General features: G+C 36.2%; 4 protein-coding genes across 12 annotated transcripts; all 4 read left to right on the top strand.

The window, feature by feature from the left end:
• Positions 1-6: 6 nt before the first annotated feature.
• Positions 7-3,474, top strand: LOC110425008 (DEAD-box ATP-dependent RNA helicase 42-like). 9 transcript variants are annotated; one of them, XM_089785013.1, is made up of 5 exons: positions 7-589; positions 1,607-1,641; positions 1,789-2,520; positions 2,604-2,747; positions 3,248-3,474. In XM_089785013.1, exon 1 carries the CDS (start codon positions 27-29, stop codon positions 585-587), a length of 561 nt encoding a protein of 186 aa, XP_089641139.1. In that variant the 5' UTR covers positions 7-26; the 3' UTR covers positions 588-589; positions 1,607-1,641; positions 1,789-2,520; positions 2,604-2,747; positions 3,248-3,474. The 9 variants fall into 9 exon arrangements, with proteins under 9 accessions (XP_089641139.1, XP_089641135.1, XP_089641141.1 ...); XM_089785009.1 differs by having other exon boundaries at positions 2,604-2,754; XM_089785015.1 differs by lacking the exon at positions 3,248-3,474 and having other exon boundaries at positions 1,789-1,808; positions 2,162-2,520; positions 2,604-2,965.
• A 2,802-nt stretch (positions 3,475-6,276) lies between these two features.
• Positions 6,277-8,686, top strand: LOC110425007 (receptor-like cytoplasmic kinase 176). The gene is made up of 6 exons (XM_021439758.2): positions 6,277-6,531; positions 6,759-7,078; positions 7,207-7,342; positions 7,432-7,574; positions 7,674-7,797; positions 8,112-8,686. Exons 1-6 carry the CDS (start codon positions 6,480-6,482, stop codon positions 8,567-8,569), a joined length of 1,233 nt encoding a protein of 410 aa, XP_021295433.1. The 5' UTR covers positions 6,277-6,479; the 3' UTR covers positions 8,570-8,686.
• A 1,554-nt stretch (positions 8,687-10,240) lies between these two features.
• Positions 10,241-13,986, top strand: LOC110425005 (Radical SAM superfamily protein). The gene is made up of 10 exons (XM_021439757.2): positions 10,241-10,540; positions 10,648-10,723; positions 10,846-10,943; positions 11,431-11,532; positions 11,669-11,755; positions 11,928-12,044; positions 12,529-12,632; positions 12,742-12,881; positions 12,975-13,111; positions 13,211-13,986. Exons 1-10 carry the CDS (start codon positions 10,304-10,306, stop codon positions 13,385-13,387), a joined length of 1,275 nt encoding a protein of 424 aa, XP_021295432.1. The 5' UTR covers positions 10,241-10,303; the 3' UTR covers positions 13,388-13,986.
• A 723-nt stretch (positions 13,987-14,709) lies between these two features.
• On the top strand, positions 14,710-18,502 carry SCL30 (SC35-like splicing factor 30). Its single transcript, XM_021439930.2, has 8 exons — positions 14,710-14,862; positions 15,396-15,584; positions 15,676-15,753; positions 16,861-17,025; positions 17,129-17,166; positions 17,396-17,474; positions 17,570-17,740; positions 18,138-18,502. The coding sequence occupies exons 2-8, from the start codon at positions 15,406-15,408 to the stop codon at positions 18,259-18,261; spliced, it is 834 nt and encodes a 277-aa protein (XP_021295605.2). The 5' UTR covers positions 14,710-14,862; positions 15,396-15,405; the 3' UTR covers positions 18,262-18,502.
• Positions 18,503-18,978: the final 476 nt, after the last annotated feature.

The raw sequence follows: 18,978 nt of genomic DNA, 5'->3' as shown, positions 1-18,978 counted from the left end.
AGACTGCACTTGCTCAGATAGCTGCCATGGCTGCTGCCTCAAAAGCTGGTACCGCTTTGATGCAGAACCCTCTATCATCTGCCCAACTGCTTCCCAATGCTGTATTGCCTGTTTCTCTTCCTGGTGTACTCGGTGTCTCGATGCCAGGTACTGCAGCAGTTGTGCCTGGGAGTGGGCTGCCTGGTCTTGCAAATGAAGAGGCTGCTCGCAAAGCTGCACTGCAAGCTGCTCTCAATTTGCAGCATAACTTAGCAAAGATTCAAGCTGATGCAATGCCTGAACATTATGAAGCTGAGTTGGAGATAAATGAATTCCCCCAGAATGCTCGATGGAAAGTTACCCACAAGGAAACTTTGGGCCCAATATCAGAATGGACTGGAGCTGCCATTACTACCAGGGGCCAATTTTTCCCACCTGGTCGGATCCCGGGACCAGGAGAACGGAAGCTTTACTTGTTCATTGAGGGACCTACTGAGCTATCTGTTAAGAGAGCTAAGGCAGAACTAAAACGTGTCTTGGAAGACTTCTCACACCAGTCCTTACAACTTCCTGGTGGGACTCAACCTGGCAGATACCAAGTTTTGTAGATGTAAGAACTCAAATCCAACTTACTATAGTCATAACCTTTCTTTCTATGGAAGACTTCTCTGTAGATCTGCATTGTTAATGTTCTTTTTTCTCGTTCAATTTTTTTTTCCTGCAACATATGCCTTTACCACTTACTTTGGACTTGTTGCAAAGGTGTTGGTTTTGTTATTTTCTGATAAAAAAAACTGTGTAGTCATTCTAATTATGAAAGTCAAATAGGAGTACATCATAAAGTATGGAATCAAACGTATTAATTAAAGGCAAGCTGAATTGGTCCTGACTTTATCTTTGGTACAACAAATGGACTGGTAAACTACACGCTCTTTTCTTGTATAGATTGTTGGATTTGTAGTCGGACTTGTCCCTCAGACCTGAAAGTCAATCTTCATGATGGCGTTCCTCTTCGTATGATTCAAGAGTCTGCATTCTTCTCGGGGTATGAAACCAATTAATAGTCATTAACTACAAATGGCCATAATTTTAGTGATATTGTGTTTTGAAGACATAAAACATAATGATGCTATAAAGTTGGTATGGTTAATTAATTAATGATGTTTATTTGACTGAGGCAGAGTAATTTGGTAGCAAATACTTGATTAATGACATAGACCCAGGTGAAGTAATTTGATGCCAAATATATTCATTTGGACTAAATAAATGCATCAGGATGTAAAATAAGAACATTTTTATGTAGATCGGATAAGTTTTGTTATCTAATATGTCAAAGACTGATTCCTTTGTTTTATTTCCAGATACTTGGTTTAGCCCTCTGTCCATCGAATGAGAGCTTATGACCTCCATAAGTCAATTCTCTTTGATTTTCATTCTGACTGTAAAATTGTGATGTTGTAGGCTCATGAGCTCTTCTTATAATGATCCTTTTTATATTTTTGGTGTACTTAAGTCTCCATTCTCGCCATTTGCTTATTTGGTTACTCATTCTGATGTTGCAGAAGTTTTTTTCCTATTCTCTTTGCTGAGAGTCTTATGCTATTTTATTTTTAATTTCTGATCGCAGAGATAGAGCCATTACTAGCTCTCACCTTCATTGTGGTAGGAACTTTCTCAAAAGTACTAGCTGATAAAGGCTGATTTTCTTATGTGCATACATTGGTTAACCTCTGTTGATATTCATTTAATACTGGTGATTAACAGCAAGTTTTTTTTTTCTTGTTTCTTTTCTTTTCTTTTGTTTTTCAGGTCTGAGAAGGGCAGGATTCGTAAGTCCATTATTTTCAGATTTTACTGATTGTGGTGTTTCTCATCGATGTTGTTATAGTTAAAAAGAGCACGTTGTTTTAGTTTGGTGCATTCTGATGCATTGGCTCGTTTTACTTGGCCTCATATTCACTAATCCTTTAGTCAATTTGATATGGATGGTGGCTTGAAATCTGCTATGATGCTTGGTCGAGGAATTGGTGTAACTAAAAGACAAATTGAGGAATCAGATGCTGTAGTTCCAGAACCATATGATGAAGTTTCTTTCTTATAAAGGCATTAAGTGTTTGATGATGTTTTTATGTTATTTATTACTTTTTGATGAGGAAGATGATGTATTGTTTTCATGTCTTAGGTGTTACTGGTAACATTATTCTCCCTAATGGGAACTTCCTTGCTATCTCAAGCCTCAACCTGAGATTGCATTTTGGTTTAGAAAGACGTGGATGTCCTGGATCCTTGCAAAGTTAATACTTAAGCCATATTTCTGTTCTGAACTTGATTTTTTTTCTTTTCTTAAAGGTAATTTATATGTTTTGAAAATAGATCTGATTCCAATCTGAAGTTGTGAACAGCATATAGCAAATGCAAGCAGGGTTGCTGGGTTGGCATTTGATTTGTGTGCTTCCATTTTTTGTTTATAAAAAGTAGAAAATGGAAGGGTAACTGAAACAGATAAAGAAGAAGAGCCTCACAATGTGGAAAATGGGCAGAGTACGTATGTTTTTGTTCGATTGGATTTGCTTTATAGAAAGGCAACATTAGTGATTGACTCATGAATTTAATTGAAATGACAGGATTGAAGATATGCTGAAGAAGAGTGTTATAACAGTGGATGATTTCACACACCCTCTTCATCAAAAGTAGAAAAAGAAGTAAAAATGGTGGTCAAGTATGCATGTTTAGTGGACATGAGCTTCTCCAAGGAAAAGCCATCCATGGTGCGTGGTAGGTTGGTTTGTTTGGGCCTCCATAATACACTGCTCCCCATGCCTATCAGGATTAAACTATCTACCTCAATATACCTTATGTCCATGCTCCGCTCCTAGGTGGTTGAATGTTGTTGTCTTTTTGCTTTGGACTTGATTGCATATTATTATATCAATGGGCTTGCTATATGGATTTCCTTGTTAAAGATCAAAGTAGTTACACCCCTGGATATTGGTACATTCTCATGTGAGTGCTGTTAAATTTCCATTGCACTATGCTTTTACTGTTACAGTAACTATTTAAGGACTGAACACATTCTTATTTGCATTCACTTTTTGGTGTTGGAAATCATGTGCTGCGCCAATTGTAAGTGTTAACTTTGAGATTCAAATGAATGCGTATAAACCCTAACTGTAACAAGTTTTGAGGACTGCACCAGCTCCTACTTGGAATTTTGTTTGGTACTGCAAGAACCATCTTGCTGATTTCTTGTTTAATTTTCCAATGGCAGCAAATGTATCAAACAGGGCAGATGTTGTTTTGGCCTATGGGCCTGTGTGGGTGGTTGGTACTTGGAAGGTTGCTATTCCAGCTCAAGCTTTTGACAGAAGTTAGGTGAGTTGGAAGAGGTTTTTTTTGGGGAGGTATAGAATCTGTACATACAACTTTAAATGTACTTTTATCGGATTTCCCAAATTGGATTTTATGTAGAGTAAGTTTTACTGTCTTCGCCATGCATATTTGCTCTTCTATATATTGTTGTCTCATTTGGCCGGTAAGTAGAGCAATAAAGGGATCTTAATAGAAAGCTTCGACAGGATTGTGAAGAATTATTTCATTAGTCAGTCTTACATAGTAATGCATCCTTGCCACAACATGTGGTTTCTGTTTAAAATTTTAAACATGTCTTTGGACTATCATTTGTCGATCAGTAGTCCCCTCAGGTTATGCATCCAGACACTTAACCCCCTTTAGAATTTTCTGCATTATCGGTTAGTTCGGATTTGAGCGTGACAGAGATCTTTGTTTCCCTTCAGTGTGCTAGCTTCTACAGCCTTTCTATTGATAACTTTTACCTGCACAGACACTGAATATTGACGTCCTACATGAGTGGACGAGGTGAGTCTTTCTGGGATGAAAAGGTTGTACATGTACTTGATTATTGAGAGAAGAAATATAAGTCTTTTTAAGTAATCTGAATGCAATTTGGCTCAGTACAAAGCAGTTTATACAGCAATTGATTGGGTTTTGCTTTCTGTCAAGGTCAGTGATGCCTTTCCTTGTTGACTGTTGTGAGCTGAAGTAAGCTCACACCTTCTGATTGGGTTTTGGTCAGCAGGTGAAACACCACGAGTAGGACTAGTGAACAATCCATGGTTGGTATGGAACCGCTGGCCATAGATATTAGAGTTGCACGTGAGATTGTTAGACATGTTTCAGGATTAACATCGAATTTGTCATTATACTTTGGGTTATGTTAAATTTTGTTGCTGCATCTGATTTCAATTTCATCGATTTTTTTAGATAAAAAAGTAACGAAATTAATGGAAAATATCTAAAAGAATACTAGGCCTCGTCCTGTCATTGTACAGCGATCAACTTATTTATTTCTTTTTGAGTTTTTTTTTTTAATGGGAGAAAGGAATTCTAATTTTGTTATCAAGACAGGGAATCATGTATTAATTAATGATTTAAATATTTATATATATTTAATTTTTTTCAAATATTTAAGAAGGAAAACTTATTTTTCAAACTGCGGATTGAGATTTTTTTGTCACGGGTGGGATGTAGAAATTGTTCGATTTCAAATTTTAATGTCCAACCATTTGTAAGATCAGTGTGATTTATTATCAAAATAATATAATATATTGGTTCATATATAATATTGATAACCATGGATTGGTGACTGACTTTATATGGCAAATAGCTAACAAAGAAATTAAACAATTTGATAGTTACTTATTTCATCATCAATGATTTGAAAAGAAGAAATAAATTAAAAAAATAGTAGTAGTAGTAATAATAATAATAATAATAATAACAAGGGTGTTACAACATGACAAGAGTCGTACGTGAATCTTCCATCACGATCACGTTCTTCTCTAATGCTTTTTAGGAATTAAAAAAATCTTAAAAAAAAACAGAAGAAAAAGAAAATCAAAGTCAAAATTGAAGTCTGGTAGGAAAAGTCAAGAAAGTCTCACGTGAAAATATTTTCTCCTCTTTTCTAGTTGCATTTATTTAATGTGTTCATTCCCTGATCTCTGATTTCTCAATCACCATCTCCAATTTGCAATACAATACATTGATTCTATTTTTCTTTATTTTTTTTTTAAAATTTATTAATTATTTTTTTATTGACCTCGACCGTTCGAGTTGAAGATAAATGTTAACGAGTGTCTATTTACATGTGAATGTGATATTTTAATGATATAATTTTGTATAATTAGTGTTTACTTTTTTAGTTATTATTATATAATAAGTTTATATTTTTTTTGGTTATATTTGTTCAATGTATTTGATTTATAAGCAAGTTGTGGATTTTTAATTATTTGAATTGAATATTACCTTAGTGCTTTGAAATTAGATTTATATTAGAAAATGACATTAAACCTACTAAACAATTACTACTTTCTCAACGAACTTTTTTGACCTTTGAAAAAAATAAAAGAAGTATTTCGGCAGCAATATTAGACATATAAATACATATTTTCTAAACTTCCTTCCAGAAACTTGTTATATGTATTAATTGAAGGTTTCCAAATACTATGAATTGTTGGGTATGTCTAACATTTTTCTCAACAGGTAATTGACTCTATAAATAGATTTTTTTTTAATTTTTATCTCTTTATAACTACTTTGACATCTTAGATGATGATATAATATGTGTTAGATACGAATTTATATCCGATATCTAGAAATAAAATAGAAACATTTTGTTTAAGATATTAAAATTAGTTCCTTAATGAGAAAAAAAAAAGGTTTGTTTAATTATCTATTGTAGGACCCTTTACCCCCACCAAGCTGTGGCTGATGACCAGTCCCTAGGTGACCCTTTGCCGGCTACAAATAATAAACATTGACAAATCAGGGATGATAATCCAATGGGTTGATTAGAAAATTTCTATATACAGCAGCCCTTCCATGGCTGTCTCTTTCATGTGTATGAAAGCCCCAAAAACAAGAAAGGAAATGAAGGGCAACTGGTCATTAAATCTAAGGGATGAAAAGCCCCAGAGCCATGAAAGCTTTAATAATGCAACAACAACAACAGCTTCCTACTGGCAGATTAATATGGAGGTGCATGAAACATGTAGCTTGAAGACAAGTCAACCCTTTCATTTCTGTCTTTCCCGAAGCTTGTCTTTTTTAAGATGGAACTTTCTTTGAAAGATAAACCAAAAACATATAAAGCCAAAACCTGCCTGGCCCTGACCAACTGTTTCTCATGCTGCTTCGCTCTTACTCAATCTTTGTTTTCTCATTCATTTTTTCCTTTGGTTTTGCTTTTTTATTGATCAGTCAAAGTTTTCAAAAGGATAATTATTCTCGTGGGTGACAGCTGACACAGAGAGAGACAAAGAGGGAGGCATTCGGCTACGTATAAAAAGTTTTGCTTTCACACTTGAGACCCTTTCTTTTTCTCTGTTTCACGGGCTTGGGTTGCTTGCATCAATTGTTCTCTGTATTTGTTCTCCTTCTTGTGTTGGAGGTGGGAAACCAGACCCTAAGTTTTTGTCTTCATGGGGTCTTGCTTCAGTGCTAGAATTAAAGCTGAGAGTCCTCTTCACAATGGTATGCTTTCTTTTCTATATTTTGATCACTTTGTCTTTCCCTGTAAAGCATTTTTTGGAACATGTTCTGCACTTTTAGCAGCTGCTGTTAAGTTTTAGCTTGCCTTTTTTGAGATCCCTTTCATTTATGTTGGTTTCTCGAAAGTAACATTAGATTTAGGGGTTTATTAGATAAGGGTGGATAAGTTCGAATTCAAAGATTTTTTTCCTGGTGTTGATATGTGGCAGGGGCTAATTCAGGGCATGGTGGCGGGAAATATGGGAATGGAATGAGTGGTTCTAGCAGCAGGATCTCATCTGTTTCAGGGACTAGAACTGAGGGAGAGATCTTGCAGTCTTCCAATATGAAGAGCTTCAGCTTCAGTGAACTGAGAACAGCCACCAGGAACTTCCGTCCGGATAGTGTTTTGGGTGAAGGTGGTTTTGGTTGTGTCTTTAAGGGGTGGGTTGATGAGAATTCACTTACAGCTGCCAAGCCTGGCACTGGCATGGTTATTGCTGTCAAGAGGCTTAACCAGGAGGGTTTTCAGGGCCACCAGGAATGGTTGGTGAGTAATCTTTTCTTCCCCAGTTTCCTCCCTTCTCTCGGCTCTACTTCAAATCTTTGTCGCTGGAAAAGTAGTACTATTTGTTGGATGGCATCATTTATTAATTCAATGATGCATGTGGGTTGCAGGCAGAAATCAACTACCTGGGGCAGCTGTACCATCCTAATCTTGTCAAATTGGTCGGTTACTGCTTAGAGGATGATCATCGGCTTCTGGTGTATGAATTCATGCCCAAGGGCAGCTTGGAGAATCATCTTTTTAGAAGTGAGTTATGCCTTTACATCTTCCTTTCTTTAGCCAGTTCAATCCTTTTCATTTCAAGGATCTTATCCAAGACCTCCAACTTTGAACAGGAAATTCTTATTTTCAACCACTTTCTTGGAACCTCCGGATGAAGGTTGCTCTTGGTGCTGCCAAGGGCCTAGCATTCCTACATTCTGATGAGGCGAAAGTGATATACAGAGACTTCAAAACTTCAAATGTCTTGCTCGATTCGGTATGCAAAACATGCTTAATTATGGGAATTCATGGCTCCTATCTTGGATTTTTTATGCAGCTCTCTCATTTCTTTTAATTTCCAAATGTAAAATGACAGAACTTCAATGCAAAACTCTCTGACTTTGGGCTGGCCAAAGATGGACCAACTGGTGATAAAAGCCATGTCTCTACAAGGGTCATGGGCACCTATGGTTATGCAGCTCCTGAGTACATGGCAACAGGTATCTTTTAACTTGCCACCGTCAACCATTTTCATAACCAACTTTTTATTTATCCTAATGTGCTTGTGTCGATGGAAGGGAAGATCTATTAGTATTACCCAATCCATGGACACATACCCATATGTCTGGCACCCCAACCTGAGTCAATGTAACATAGCCGATGTCCAGTTTTTTGCAGAAAGGCTTTATGCAAGCCATAAACATATCATCCTCCAGACCAAATGTTTATGCCTCAATGGAATAACTTTATATCCGATATAATTATAAATTGCAATTTCCCTAATCATATTTTAACTTAATTTATTCTTATGAAGGTCATCTGACAGCCAGAAGTGATGTGTATAGTTTTGGGGTTGTTCTTCTTGAAATGTTAACCGGCAAGCGAGCAGTGGACAAGAACAGACCATCTAGAGAACAAAATTTAGTTGAATGGGCCAAGCCTTACCTTACCAGCAAACGCAAGATTCTCCAAGTTATGGATGCTCGTATTGAAGGCCAATACACGCTGGATGTGGCATTAAAAGTTGCTTATGTCGCACTGCAATGCCTATCTATAGAACCCAAGCTTAGACCTAATATGAATGCAGTAGTGAAAGTGCTAGAGCAACTCCAAGACACCGGTGACAAAGGGGGCCCTCGAAATGCATCCGTCCAAACTTCTCATCAGAATTCAAGGAATGCTGCCAAATTTCAAAGTAAAAATACCAATGATGTCTGCAATGGAATCAATGGCTCATGTCCCCAGCCTTCAGCTTCTCCACTACCTACATAAAGAGGAAAATATCTGATGCATGCTTTTATAATTACAGATGATATCAAGCATATATTCCGGCTATTGATCACTGTACAGTTCTTGAATTCAATAAAATCCGAGTTCATCATTTTGACACATTTTCTTTTTGTGTTGCATTAGTTGTAAAATACAAATGTTGGGGAGTTGTATTAGCAGGAGGGTGCTTGATGCACTAGGGTCTCAAGGCCTGTAGGCATAGCCGACAAAGGCTTCATATTGCCTCTAATACTTGTTGGAATTCTTGTTGAATTGAATGTGAATGCAGCAGTAAATGGTCTGAACTCTAAAGTCATCAGTCTTTTCTTTGCTTAATGAGTATCCTAAATGGTTATTCGAAAGTGATAACAGTAAGCAACTTATTTGGAAGTATAATCTTTCTAATACCTGAAGTCTAAAGATGTTCACTTGTACATAGTATCCGTGTCCAATACATGGATGTAGAGGTCTGACCTTTCAAATATATAAAAAAACTTATCCATTGGGGATACATATCTGTATCTGACACTCCCTCGAGTCTAAGTAACATTTTGCCCCCAACCCCAAGCACCTTTCTGAATAAAAAAGGCAGAGAAAGCAGAGGAGAAAGTGGATGCAATGCATTGTCTCTAAGCCATAACTATTGAAGGGTCTGCAATTTGGTTTCACCAAAGGATTCAATCAGATATTCTCACATTGTCACAGCTTGTTCATGATGCCAACTTCATTAAACAAAAGATTTTGATGCTTCTTAGGAGGATTCTAACAGGTATGGCAGATTAAAAGAGGCAAGTTGTCTCACTGTCATAACCAATGGAAGCTTACAAATGCACATGACATGGTCAACTTTCCATTGCATAAAACTCAAAATCTGCCCAGATGGAGCTCAACCACTTTCATTCAACTTTACAAGACAAGGATTAATATGAAAAATATAGAAAATTGATTCTGGCAATAACCTTAAATCTTTTTCAATAGACAGAGTCAAAGGGTAGAGAAAGAATAGCAAAATGAGTACCTTAATTTTATAGTACCAATAATTCCCACAACTCCACATGTCTGAAAAATGGGTCTTAATTTTTTTTTTGGTGCTCTTTGCTTATATAATTCATGTGAAGAAATCCTACAAACTTGGCTGGATTAAGCAATCTGGCTCCATTTGTCATTTTTTCCTTTTAAGTACTAGTCTGGGACACTTATCAGAACAATTTAAAATGAACATGTAAAAAAAAAATGAATACATCTATGTTTGATATGTGCCCATATTTGGCATTTAAAATTAACATACACGAAAAATTACATGCATTGTGTATGATTTGTTACCATACCCGACACTTAGGTTTGAAGCGTGTCTCTTATTAATGCAAGTTGTTACGATCATATGAATATAAGAAGATTGTGAAGAATTTTAAATTGACATGATTGCCTTTCAAAAATTTGGAAGACTTTGTCATGCTGGACTAAATTGAAAGATTCTTCAAAAGTTGGTATTCATTAGCCAATTTTCTTTATCTTATTAGGCCCAAAAGGTTAACCCAATTGGGCCCAAATTTCTTTTGGACAGAGGACATGGTAGGGCCCATATGAATTTTCCCAAGCCCGTAAAATAACGTTGTAGGGGGGGTAATTTCGTCTTTTTGCACCAAAAGCTGAGGTTTTAGCCAGTGCACGAGGCTGCAGCAGAGGTTTAGGCTCGTCGGTCATCAACAGGCGAAAGGCTCAGGAGAAGAGAGTGTGATGATTACAACCAAAATGTCCACGCTTCAGCACGTGTGCTCCGTCCCTCTGACACGTGCGATCCGCCCTCGTTCCTTCACTGTCTCCGGCGCCACCACCGGCGTCACGCCGTCGCGTAACCTCACCGTCTCTTCCCCTTCCTCGTCCTCCTCTTCACGTACCCCTCACGTAGACCCCCGCGTCCTCCTCGGCATGTCTGAGCAAGACCTTCAGCAACTCGCCGTCGATTTCGGCCAGGTTTAACAGCTTAAATTTATAGTATAATATATATGTATATTCTTCATTTCACTTCAAAAATTATAATTGTACTTCATTTATTTTTTGTTTCTTTGTTAATTATATAGCAAAGGTACAGAGGAAAGCAGCTACACCATTTAATTTACAAGAGAAAGGCAAAAGAGATTCAGGATTTTAGTCACTGTGAGAATTATTTTATATATACTTTTTATTTTGTTCTTTTTTAGTTATTTATTTTAAATTTTTAGCTTATTTTTGAGACTGTTTTCCCTTTTTCTTATGGTGGTTATAATGTATAATAAAAGTGCCACAAGCATTTAGAAATGATCTTATGGAGGCTGGATGGAGGATTGGGAGGTCTCCTATTTACCACACTGTTACTGCAGCCGATGGCACTGTTAAGGTAATAAAAGGAAAAAAGAAGAAATCTTTTTCTACTCAACTCATGAAGGTTATGTTTGGTTGCTAACTTGTTATTTGAATGTATAAAGGGAAAAAGCGTGTTTGGGGTCGAAATCAAATGAGTTAAAAGTTAAAATTACAATTTTTTTTTGGTTATAATTATATTTAAACATGTAGATCCTTAGGTTTAAGTTATTTGCTCGTTTTTCATCATGCTTTTTACATTTTTAGCGATATTACAAAAACAAAAAGCAAGTAGCATAACTAATATTTACATCGAGTTTAAGTTACTTGAGGCTGTTGCGTTGTTGTTTTACTTGATGAAATTGTATTTTGACTGGATTTTCTGTATTTAACTCTGATCATGAGTTCCTTTTGGAGCTTAGTTTTTTTCAAGTAAACTAGAGAATTGGCTGCTGTACTAATGGTGGTTTTGTTGTTGATCTGTATTCTGTTAATCATGCATGCTTTTCTGTTGGTCTTTTCAGTTATTGATAAAGTTGGAGGACAACAGATTGATTGAAACAGTTGGTATACCAGTTGAAGATGCGAAGGGTTCAATGCGACTTACTGCATGCGTGTCATCACAGGTGATTTTCTTTATATATGTTTCTTGGTTGTTGTTAGGAAAGTGGGGGGAGATTTTGTGCCCTCAGTAATGTATTTCTGTTGTTATCTCGGGCAATACTTTTGACTCTTTTGTTCTTGTTTTTCTCTGGTATACAGGTAGGCTGTCCATTGCGCTGTTCGTTTTGTGCCACTGGAAAGGGAGGGTATTCAAGGAATCTTCGGAGGCATGAAATTATTGAGCAGGTTTATGATTCGTTTTTTTAACTTTTTGCATATACATTCTTTTCAAACTCTTAATAAAAAAAATGGGATTGCTACTCTATGGAAAACAGTTGCTTTTTTTCTTTTAATGTATAATGAAGACATTAAGACATTATACTCTTGGAACTATATGTAAAGATATTTATGTGAACAGGTATTGGCTATTGAGGATATCTTCACGCGCAGGGTGACAAATGTAGTGTTCATGGGAATGGGGGAGCCCATGTTGAACTTGAAGTCAGTACTTGACACACATCAATGCTTGAATAAGGTGCATTTTTTGCAAGTTGGAACTTTGTCTCACACAGCATATAATTGTGTAAAGATATTTCGTGTTGTGATATAAAATGCAGTTGATTTCTCTTCTTCTTTTTCTTCCTGATGAAGGATAGCTTTGTTACTGCTACTCTGTTTAAAAAAAAAAAAAACCATATTTCTTCTAATGCCTGGTGCTCATATAATACTTCATAGTAAACTGGATCTGACAAACAAAACAAGTCAGATGAGATTTGCTTATCATTGGTTTTGTGAAGTATAAAAGCATGGAGGTCTGATTTGAGATACATGCTGCCAGACAGAATTCTGTCGTGTCACTCCCGTGTGGATTATACCTTGATTATGTCAAGCTAATTCCAATGTGGAATTCTCATTTTCAAAAGTCTCCCAAAACAGTTGAAATGCTGTGGTAAATGCCTGTATGTGGCTTTCAATTTAAGCTCATTTATGATGTTTGGTTCCCTTGTTTTTTCTTCCAGGATGTGCAGATTGGGCAAAGAATGATTACAATTTCCACTGTGGGAGTTCCAAACACCATAAAAAAGCTGGCTTCTCACAAGCTTCAGTCAACATTGGCTGTCAGGTCTGCTTTATTTAACAGGGACAATTTGATATCTGAATGTTATTGTTTTTGGCTGATTCTTATGCCTTTATTTTAAAATGTTAACTTAACTCACTTTCTTGTACATCAGCTTGCATGCTCCAAACCAGGAACTCAGGGAAATGATTGTGCCTAGTGCAAAATCTTACCCCCTTGATGCAATCATGAAGGATTGCCGGGATTACTTTGTTGAAACCAGGAGACGAGTCTCCTTTGAATATGCACTTCTAGGTACTGAAGTTTTCCTTTCATGCCTACTTTAGGGACTTCAAATTTTGTTTAAAGCTGTAATCCAATTTCTTTTTCTTTTTTTTTTTAATGCAGCTGGAGTCAATGATTCAGTAGAGCAGGCAGTAGAACTGGCTGAGCTGCTGCATGAGTGGGGACGTAATTATCATGTCAATCTCATACCTTTCAATCCAATAGAGGGTTCTGAGTACCGGCGGCCATACAAGAAAGAAGTACACTGATCATTAATTGTCATTTTCCCCTTGTTTTCAACCAATATAAAGCCTTTAATTTCTTGAGCATATATATAAATCCTTTACTCCATTTTGCAGGTGTTAGCATTTGCAGGTGCACTGGAGTCCCATAAAGTAACTGTTAGTATACGTCAAACAAGGGGCTTGGATGCAAGTGCTGCCTGCGGTCAGCTGAGAAATAACTTCCAGAAGAATCCTCTACTCACTGAATCTGACAGCGAGCAATCACAATCAAATGTTGCAGTTGCATGTTGAATGTTGATGCCACGATATAGGCTGCTGCAGTTTCTACCTGCTCTGCTGTCTATGTACACACTTAAGCCCCTTTCATTTGCATCGGCAGTAAGCAAGACGATCTGATGCTGGTGCTCTGCTATTTATGTATTATGGAGCAATGGGCATCGATACTGTTGACTGCGAAAAGAGTTTCTTTGGCATATGATGCAGAAATTCCAGCGATATAGTTGATGGGTGTGAACCCCAACAAGAGTTGCCGGCAACCGTGGACGCGATGTAAAACTGGGAAGTCAATGACTACAATACTCTTGCATTTCACTTTGTAGCAATGAAATCATATCATAGTAATCAACTTCTTGGCCAACTTTTATACATAGAGGTTGATTCTATTGTAAGGAGCTATAGGCTAGGCTGATCTGTACACAGCATAGATATGCAATTCTCTGTTTTCTAACTTCACTTTCACATTTGCTAAAGCAAATTCCTAACTCACAAGATTATTATGGCCTTGAGCATGAAGCTAAAGTTTCATAATTCTTTGGTGTTTTTCTAATGTTGTAAACTTTTCATTTTCAAAGAATAAGAATGGTAATTGTAGGCATAAATGTACCCATTCCTTTTCCTTTTTTGGAGAAAATATTCCCATAAAGTTTAAACAAGCAAGAAATGAAAACAAGAATTCCTAGAGCAATTCTTTTACTAAGTACTCTCATTTTCCTGTCAAGTAAAGTATATTCCATCATGTTTTAAAAAATTAGTAATGGTTAATATTTTTATTTTAAAAATTTTAGATCCTTCAAAACAAAAGATCTAAGATTTATGAGATAACTTATATTTGGGTTTATATAAGTTCTTATTAATAGATTATATTCAATCTAGTTTTTATATTTTTATTTTATATTTTAAATTAAATAAATTTTTATAATTAATAATTAATTAATTATCATTACTCAAAATGAAATATGTAATTTTTATGTTCAAATTACATTGACGTTGGTTTATTTTTCATTATATTACTTATTAATGATATATGTTATGTCATATCATCATTATTATATATAAACATACCATCACGTGACAAATTAACTATTGATGGTTAATAATTATCAATAGTTAATACCTTTAAAAAACTTATCAATAGTTAATAAACCACCTACAATTAATAAACCGTTAGTTAGTTATAAAAATTTATTAATTAAAAATAAAAAATATAAAAATTTTATTGAACACATTAAAAGAAAAAATATTTATTTAAAAAGTTTGAAATAGTTAGAGATTTTTTGTAATATGGCTAAATTATTAATAAATTAAGAAAAAAAAAGGAATTCTAATTGCGAAACGGGCTGTCCGGGGCCAACACGGCAGTCCAAACCCGATATGAAATACATATATAAAAGTACGTGAAGCGTAACATTAAGATAGTAGTATTAGTTCAGATCTAAGTAAAAATCTGTGTCTTCTGTTGCTGTCTCTGTTTCAAATTTGTCTTCCAGGTAATCATCTGTTATCTTCCAAATCGAAAAGTTTATCCCTTTTCTCCAGTTTCAAATTCTGGGTTCTTTTTTGTTGATCAGTTTCTAACTTTTCTTGGTACAGTTTAATTTTCAGAGTATAGTTGAGGTCAACCAAGTCAATGCTCAAAGAATTTTTCTTTTCTTTTCTTTAGTTTTCTCATCAGCCAAACAGAAAGTTTAAGTTTTTTTGTTGGGAATCTTATGCTTTTTTCTTAGTGATGAAAGAGTTTTCGTCTGGGTATTTAATGAGTTATCTAACTTTCTCTTTTTTTTGGGCTTTATTTAGGAAAAAAAAGATTCTACTTTTGTTTTCTCGAATAAGCAAATACTGAATTTTATGGCATCAAACCATTGAAATTAATTGTAGTTTTTGTTTGGGTATTGCATTTTAAAAAAAAGTAATTTTTTTCTTGGATTCTCTTAAAATATTAGGCTTTATTGTAGTTTGATGGGTAACTTTTGTTTGTTTCTGTCAAAGATTTGAATGGAATATCTGGATTTTGTTTTTGAAGGGTATTTGAGATGAGGAGGTACAGTCCCCAATACTATAGTCCTCCAAGGAGAGGCTATGGAGGTAGAGAAAGGAGTCCTCCAAGGAGGGGATATGGCGGTGGTGGCGGTGGTGGCGGTGGAGGGTACGGTAGAAGGAGGGAGCAGAATCATGGAAGCCTTTTGGTTAGAAACATTCCCTTAGATTGCAGGTAAATCATTTATCATAAGCCTTCTGGTTTGATACTTTTGTAATGATGGTTAAATGAGTAGTATTAATCTATCTGTGATTGTTTTTTGCAGACCAGAAGAACTTCGAATTCCTTTCGAGAGATTTGGGCTTGTTAGGGATGTGTATATTCCTAAAGACTACTACACTGGGTTGGTATTTTACCCTTGAAGTGATGTTGGATAATCCTGCATCACTTTTTTTGCTATTGTTTAATGGAAGTTTATTCTTTGTAGTTTATGTCTGTTTAAGATGTTTTAGGTTATGTTTGTCTAGTTTCATTCAGATTAAGCACGAGCCCAAGTTTGTTGGTCAGCCTGAATTGGTATTTGTTTCCCTGCCACAGTTGGTGTTCTGTTCCATAAAATGGGGCAAACAGTTGTCACATTCTGCAAAAGAGTTTGCTAACTATTATATTGAATTAGCAATTGCATAACCCGTGATAAATCGATGGTGTTTTTCTTCTTCTTTGGCCATTACTAGTTATTGCCCAGCTAGGTTTTAGGATTGGCAAAGTAGGGGTGTAGTTGCTGTTTTGTTAACTTTTGCCACATGCTACCAGCTATGTCCTCTTTACTATTCTCCTCTTAGATCTTTAGTCATTGTATTTAGGTACTATAAAGGAAGTTATTTCCTTTGAATTGCTTTCCGCACTATTTCTTAAAGCTCTTACTTTTTCCTTTTCCATAGTGAATTAAATTTTGAACTGGTTTGTCAGGGGGGTATATTGGTTTGAAGTAAAAACAAGCCCAAGCCCCACATTTGATGAAGACGTACTGTTTATGATTGCTTAACATATTGGTCCAAGGGTGTTAAGAGTAATGATCATATGAAGAATGTTCCTTTATGAAGCGAAACTATAAAATTACACAATCAATAGAGGTTTGATGAGGAAGAAGATTGATTCCTGACCAAATGAAGGCTTCATGAAGAGATTTTTAGTTTGAGGAAATGTTGATATCGAGTGCTTCTTATATTTACAAGCATGTGAAGATTTTTCAAGTCACTTGCCTCTTTTGAAGTTGCCTTTGATATTGACTATTAAGGAAAAAGGTCAGCTACTAAGCCTATTTTTATGTAAATTCAGTCCACGTAAGTGGTTGTGCTCTGGAGCTGATATTTAGATATGTCAAGGTATACAAAGTAATGGCATTATGACAGCAACTTGGTATTCTAGTTTTGACATCCCTGTCTTATCCTCCTCTTGCTCGTATCTAACTTGCATGCTTAAGTGAAGGCTTGTTGTATCCTTTCTGCAGGGAACCTCGAGGGTTTGCATTTGTGCAGTTTGTGGATTCTTATGAGGCTGCAGAAGCTCAACGGCGCATGAATGGGAAAATATTTGCTGGGAGAGAGATATCGGTTGTTGTTGCTGCAGAGACAAGGAAAAGGCCTGAGGAGATGCGCCATAAAGCTAGGCTTAGGTACTCTCTCTCTTACAGATACAAAGACAAACATGCACACAGTTTCCTGTTATTTTAGTTGCTTATATTTACATGGAGATTTATTTGGCATGTAATTCTTCAGAGGATCTTCAGGCTATGGGGGACGATCATCTTATTATGGTATGTTATTCCTGACATATACATTCTCTTTTCAGAGATTATTATGTATGGCTTTGCCCCGGTCTTCTTTCTTATGACGTAATTCCATATCTTGCGATTTGAAGTATATTTTATATGCAATCCTGAGCTCTTTATAGAAACAATGTGGTGAAACTGGTAGTCTGTTTCAGATCTTACCTAAATTGACTCCTTGCCAACTTATTCTTATTCCTCTTTTGATTTGTCTCAGGACGTTCTCGGTCTCGTTCAGTATCCCCTATGCACTCTCCTCACCATCCTTCAGGTTCTAGAGGCCGATATCGTTCAAGGTAAACTGTCAAATTGCCATCATATTTTTCTTTTGAAAGGTCCCACCATGTCCCTTTGACTATTAGCAAATATATTTATATATTCAACTTGTCAGGTCATACTCCCCTGCTGTAAGACGACGAGGAAACTATTCTGTTTCACCGGGTAGAAGGCATGCAGATCATCCAAGATCTCCAAGAGGTCCTCCACCAGAGCGAGATGGTGATTACAATCACAGATCATATTCTCCAGGATATGAGAATGCTGGTGGCAATGGTTATGGCGAGTAAGTGGAAGTCTATATATTTGTTTCAACATTTTTACTGCCGTCTTGTATTGCAACCTATATATTAATTAGCCTATTATGGGCACAAATTAATAAAGGAAAAAAAAAGCTTTTTCAATGTGGCTATTATTGCAACATTGGAACCTGGCTGCTTGTACTACGAGAAAATTACTATTAGTATTGCTATGAGAGCTCAAATACATTAGGTTTTTATGATGCTTATGAATGGCACTTTATTGTGGGTCGTCATCTCCCACCTGGATGGTGTGTTAAGTCTAGTGAAGAACCGATGTCTAATAAGGAGATGTTGCGTATCTGATTACTTCATATATCTTTTTGTTAGTGATTTTTCTTTCTTTAAACTTGACTGCTGCTTTTTTCAAATATTTCACTGTAGGAAGTCTGGATATGAGTCCGAGGAAGCTCGTGCTGCATGGAGGTCACCGCCAGGTAGAGTGTCAAGGTCCCCCTCTGGGTCCAGATCAAGGTCTGCTGACCTGTCACCCAGGCATAGCAGATAAGCAAGTAGGCGACCGAAGGAACTAACCTTTGGTTTTATATGCCATTAATCTGATGGTGGATTCTGTAGTAATAGGCTTGCGTGCTACCATGTAAAAACGATAATCTAGTATATTGGATGGATGGGAACTCCTAAATTTGTGGCTTGATTTCTTGTTTATTACATCTAAACTCTGATGAAACTATGATAACGTTTGAGTTTTCTCTTTTATTATCAATACCCAAGTTCATTATTCTGCTGAACAGACTCTAAACTTAAAACTCTAGCGCAAACTCTATATATTTGAGCTCTCAGCATAAGCTAGAGAAGCTGTCAGAATTTGGAAGGCAATGCTCCTTCCCCTTCACAGAGTCCATCACCATGGCATTTGCCTGGCTTTGACAAATACTCCAGGTGCGGTTTGAAGGGAAAAGAAGGCGGCAAAAGGAGAGCTGGCTTTAGCTGATTGAATCAAACCCAAATTTAATTATAAAGGTCTTCAAGTTGGACATCTGTAAACATAATCATGATAATGAAAAATGAAAAATCTTTGAATTCAGAACCAAGACTAAGTAAATTCCAACTTTCAAGAATCTTGTACCCAATTGCATTAGTATAAAGTTTAAACAAAGATGAACAGTCTTTGACACATGAAAGTAATGATGAAATATACTTCAGTCCTCACAGTTTTGGCAGCCCCTAACCCATGACAAATGGGCAAGAAAGCCTGCGCTGGCTC

The sequence above is a fragment of the Theobroma umbraticum genome, unplaced genomic scaffold, assembly GCF_002168275.2.
Source record: "Theobroma umbraticum cultivar Fairchild unplaced genomic scaffold, ASM216827v3 scaffold_81.0, whole genome shotgun sequence".
Lineage (NCBI taxonomy): Eukaryota > Viridiplantae > Streptophyta > Magnoliopsida > Malvales > Malvaceae > Theobroma > Theobroma umbraticum.
This window is presented reverse-complemented; position numbering and strand designations above follow the sequence as displayed.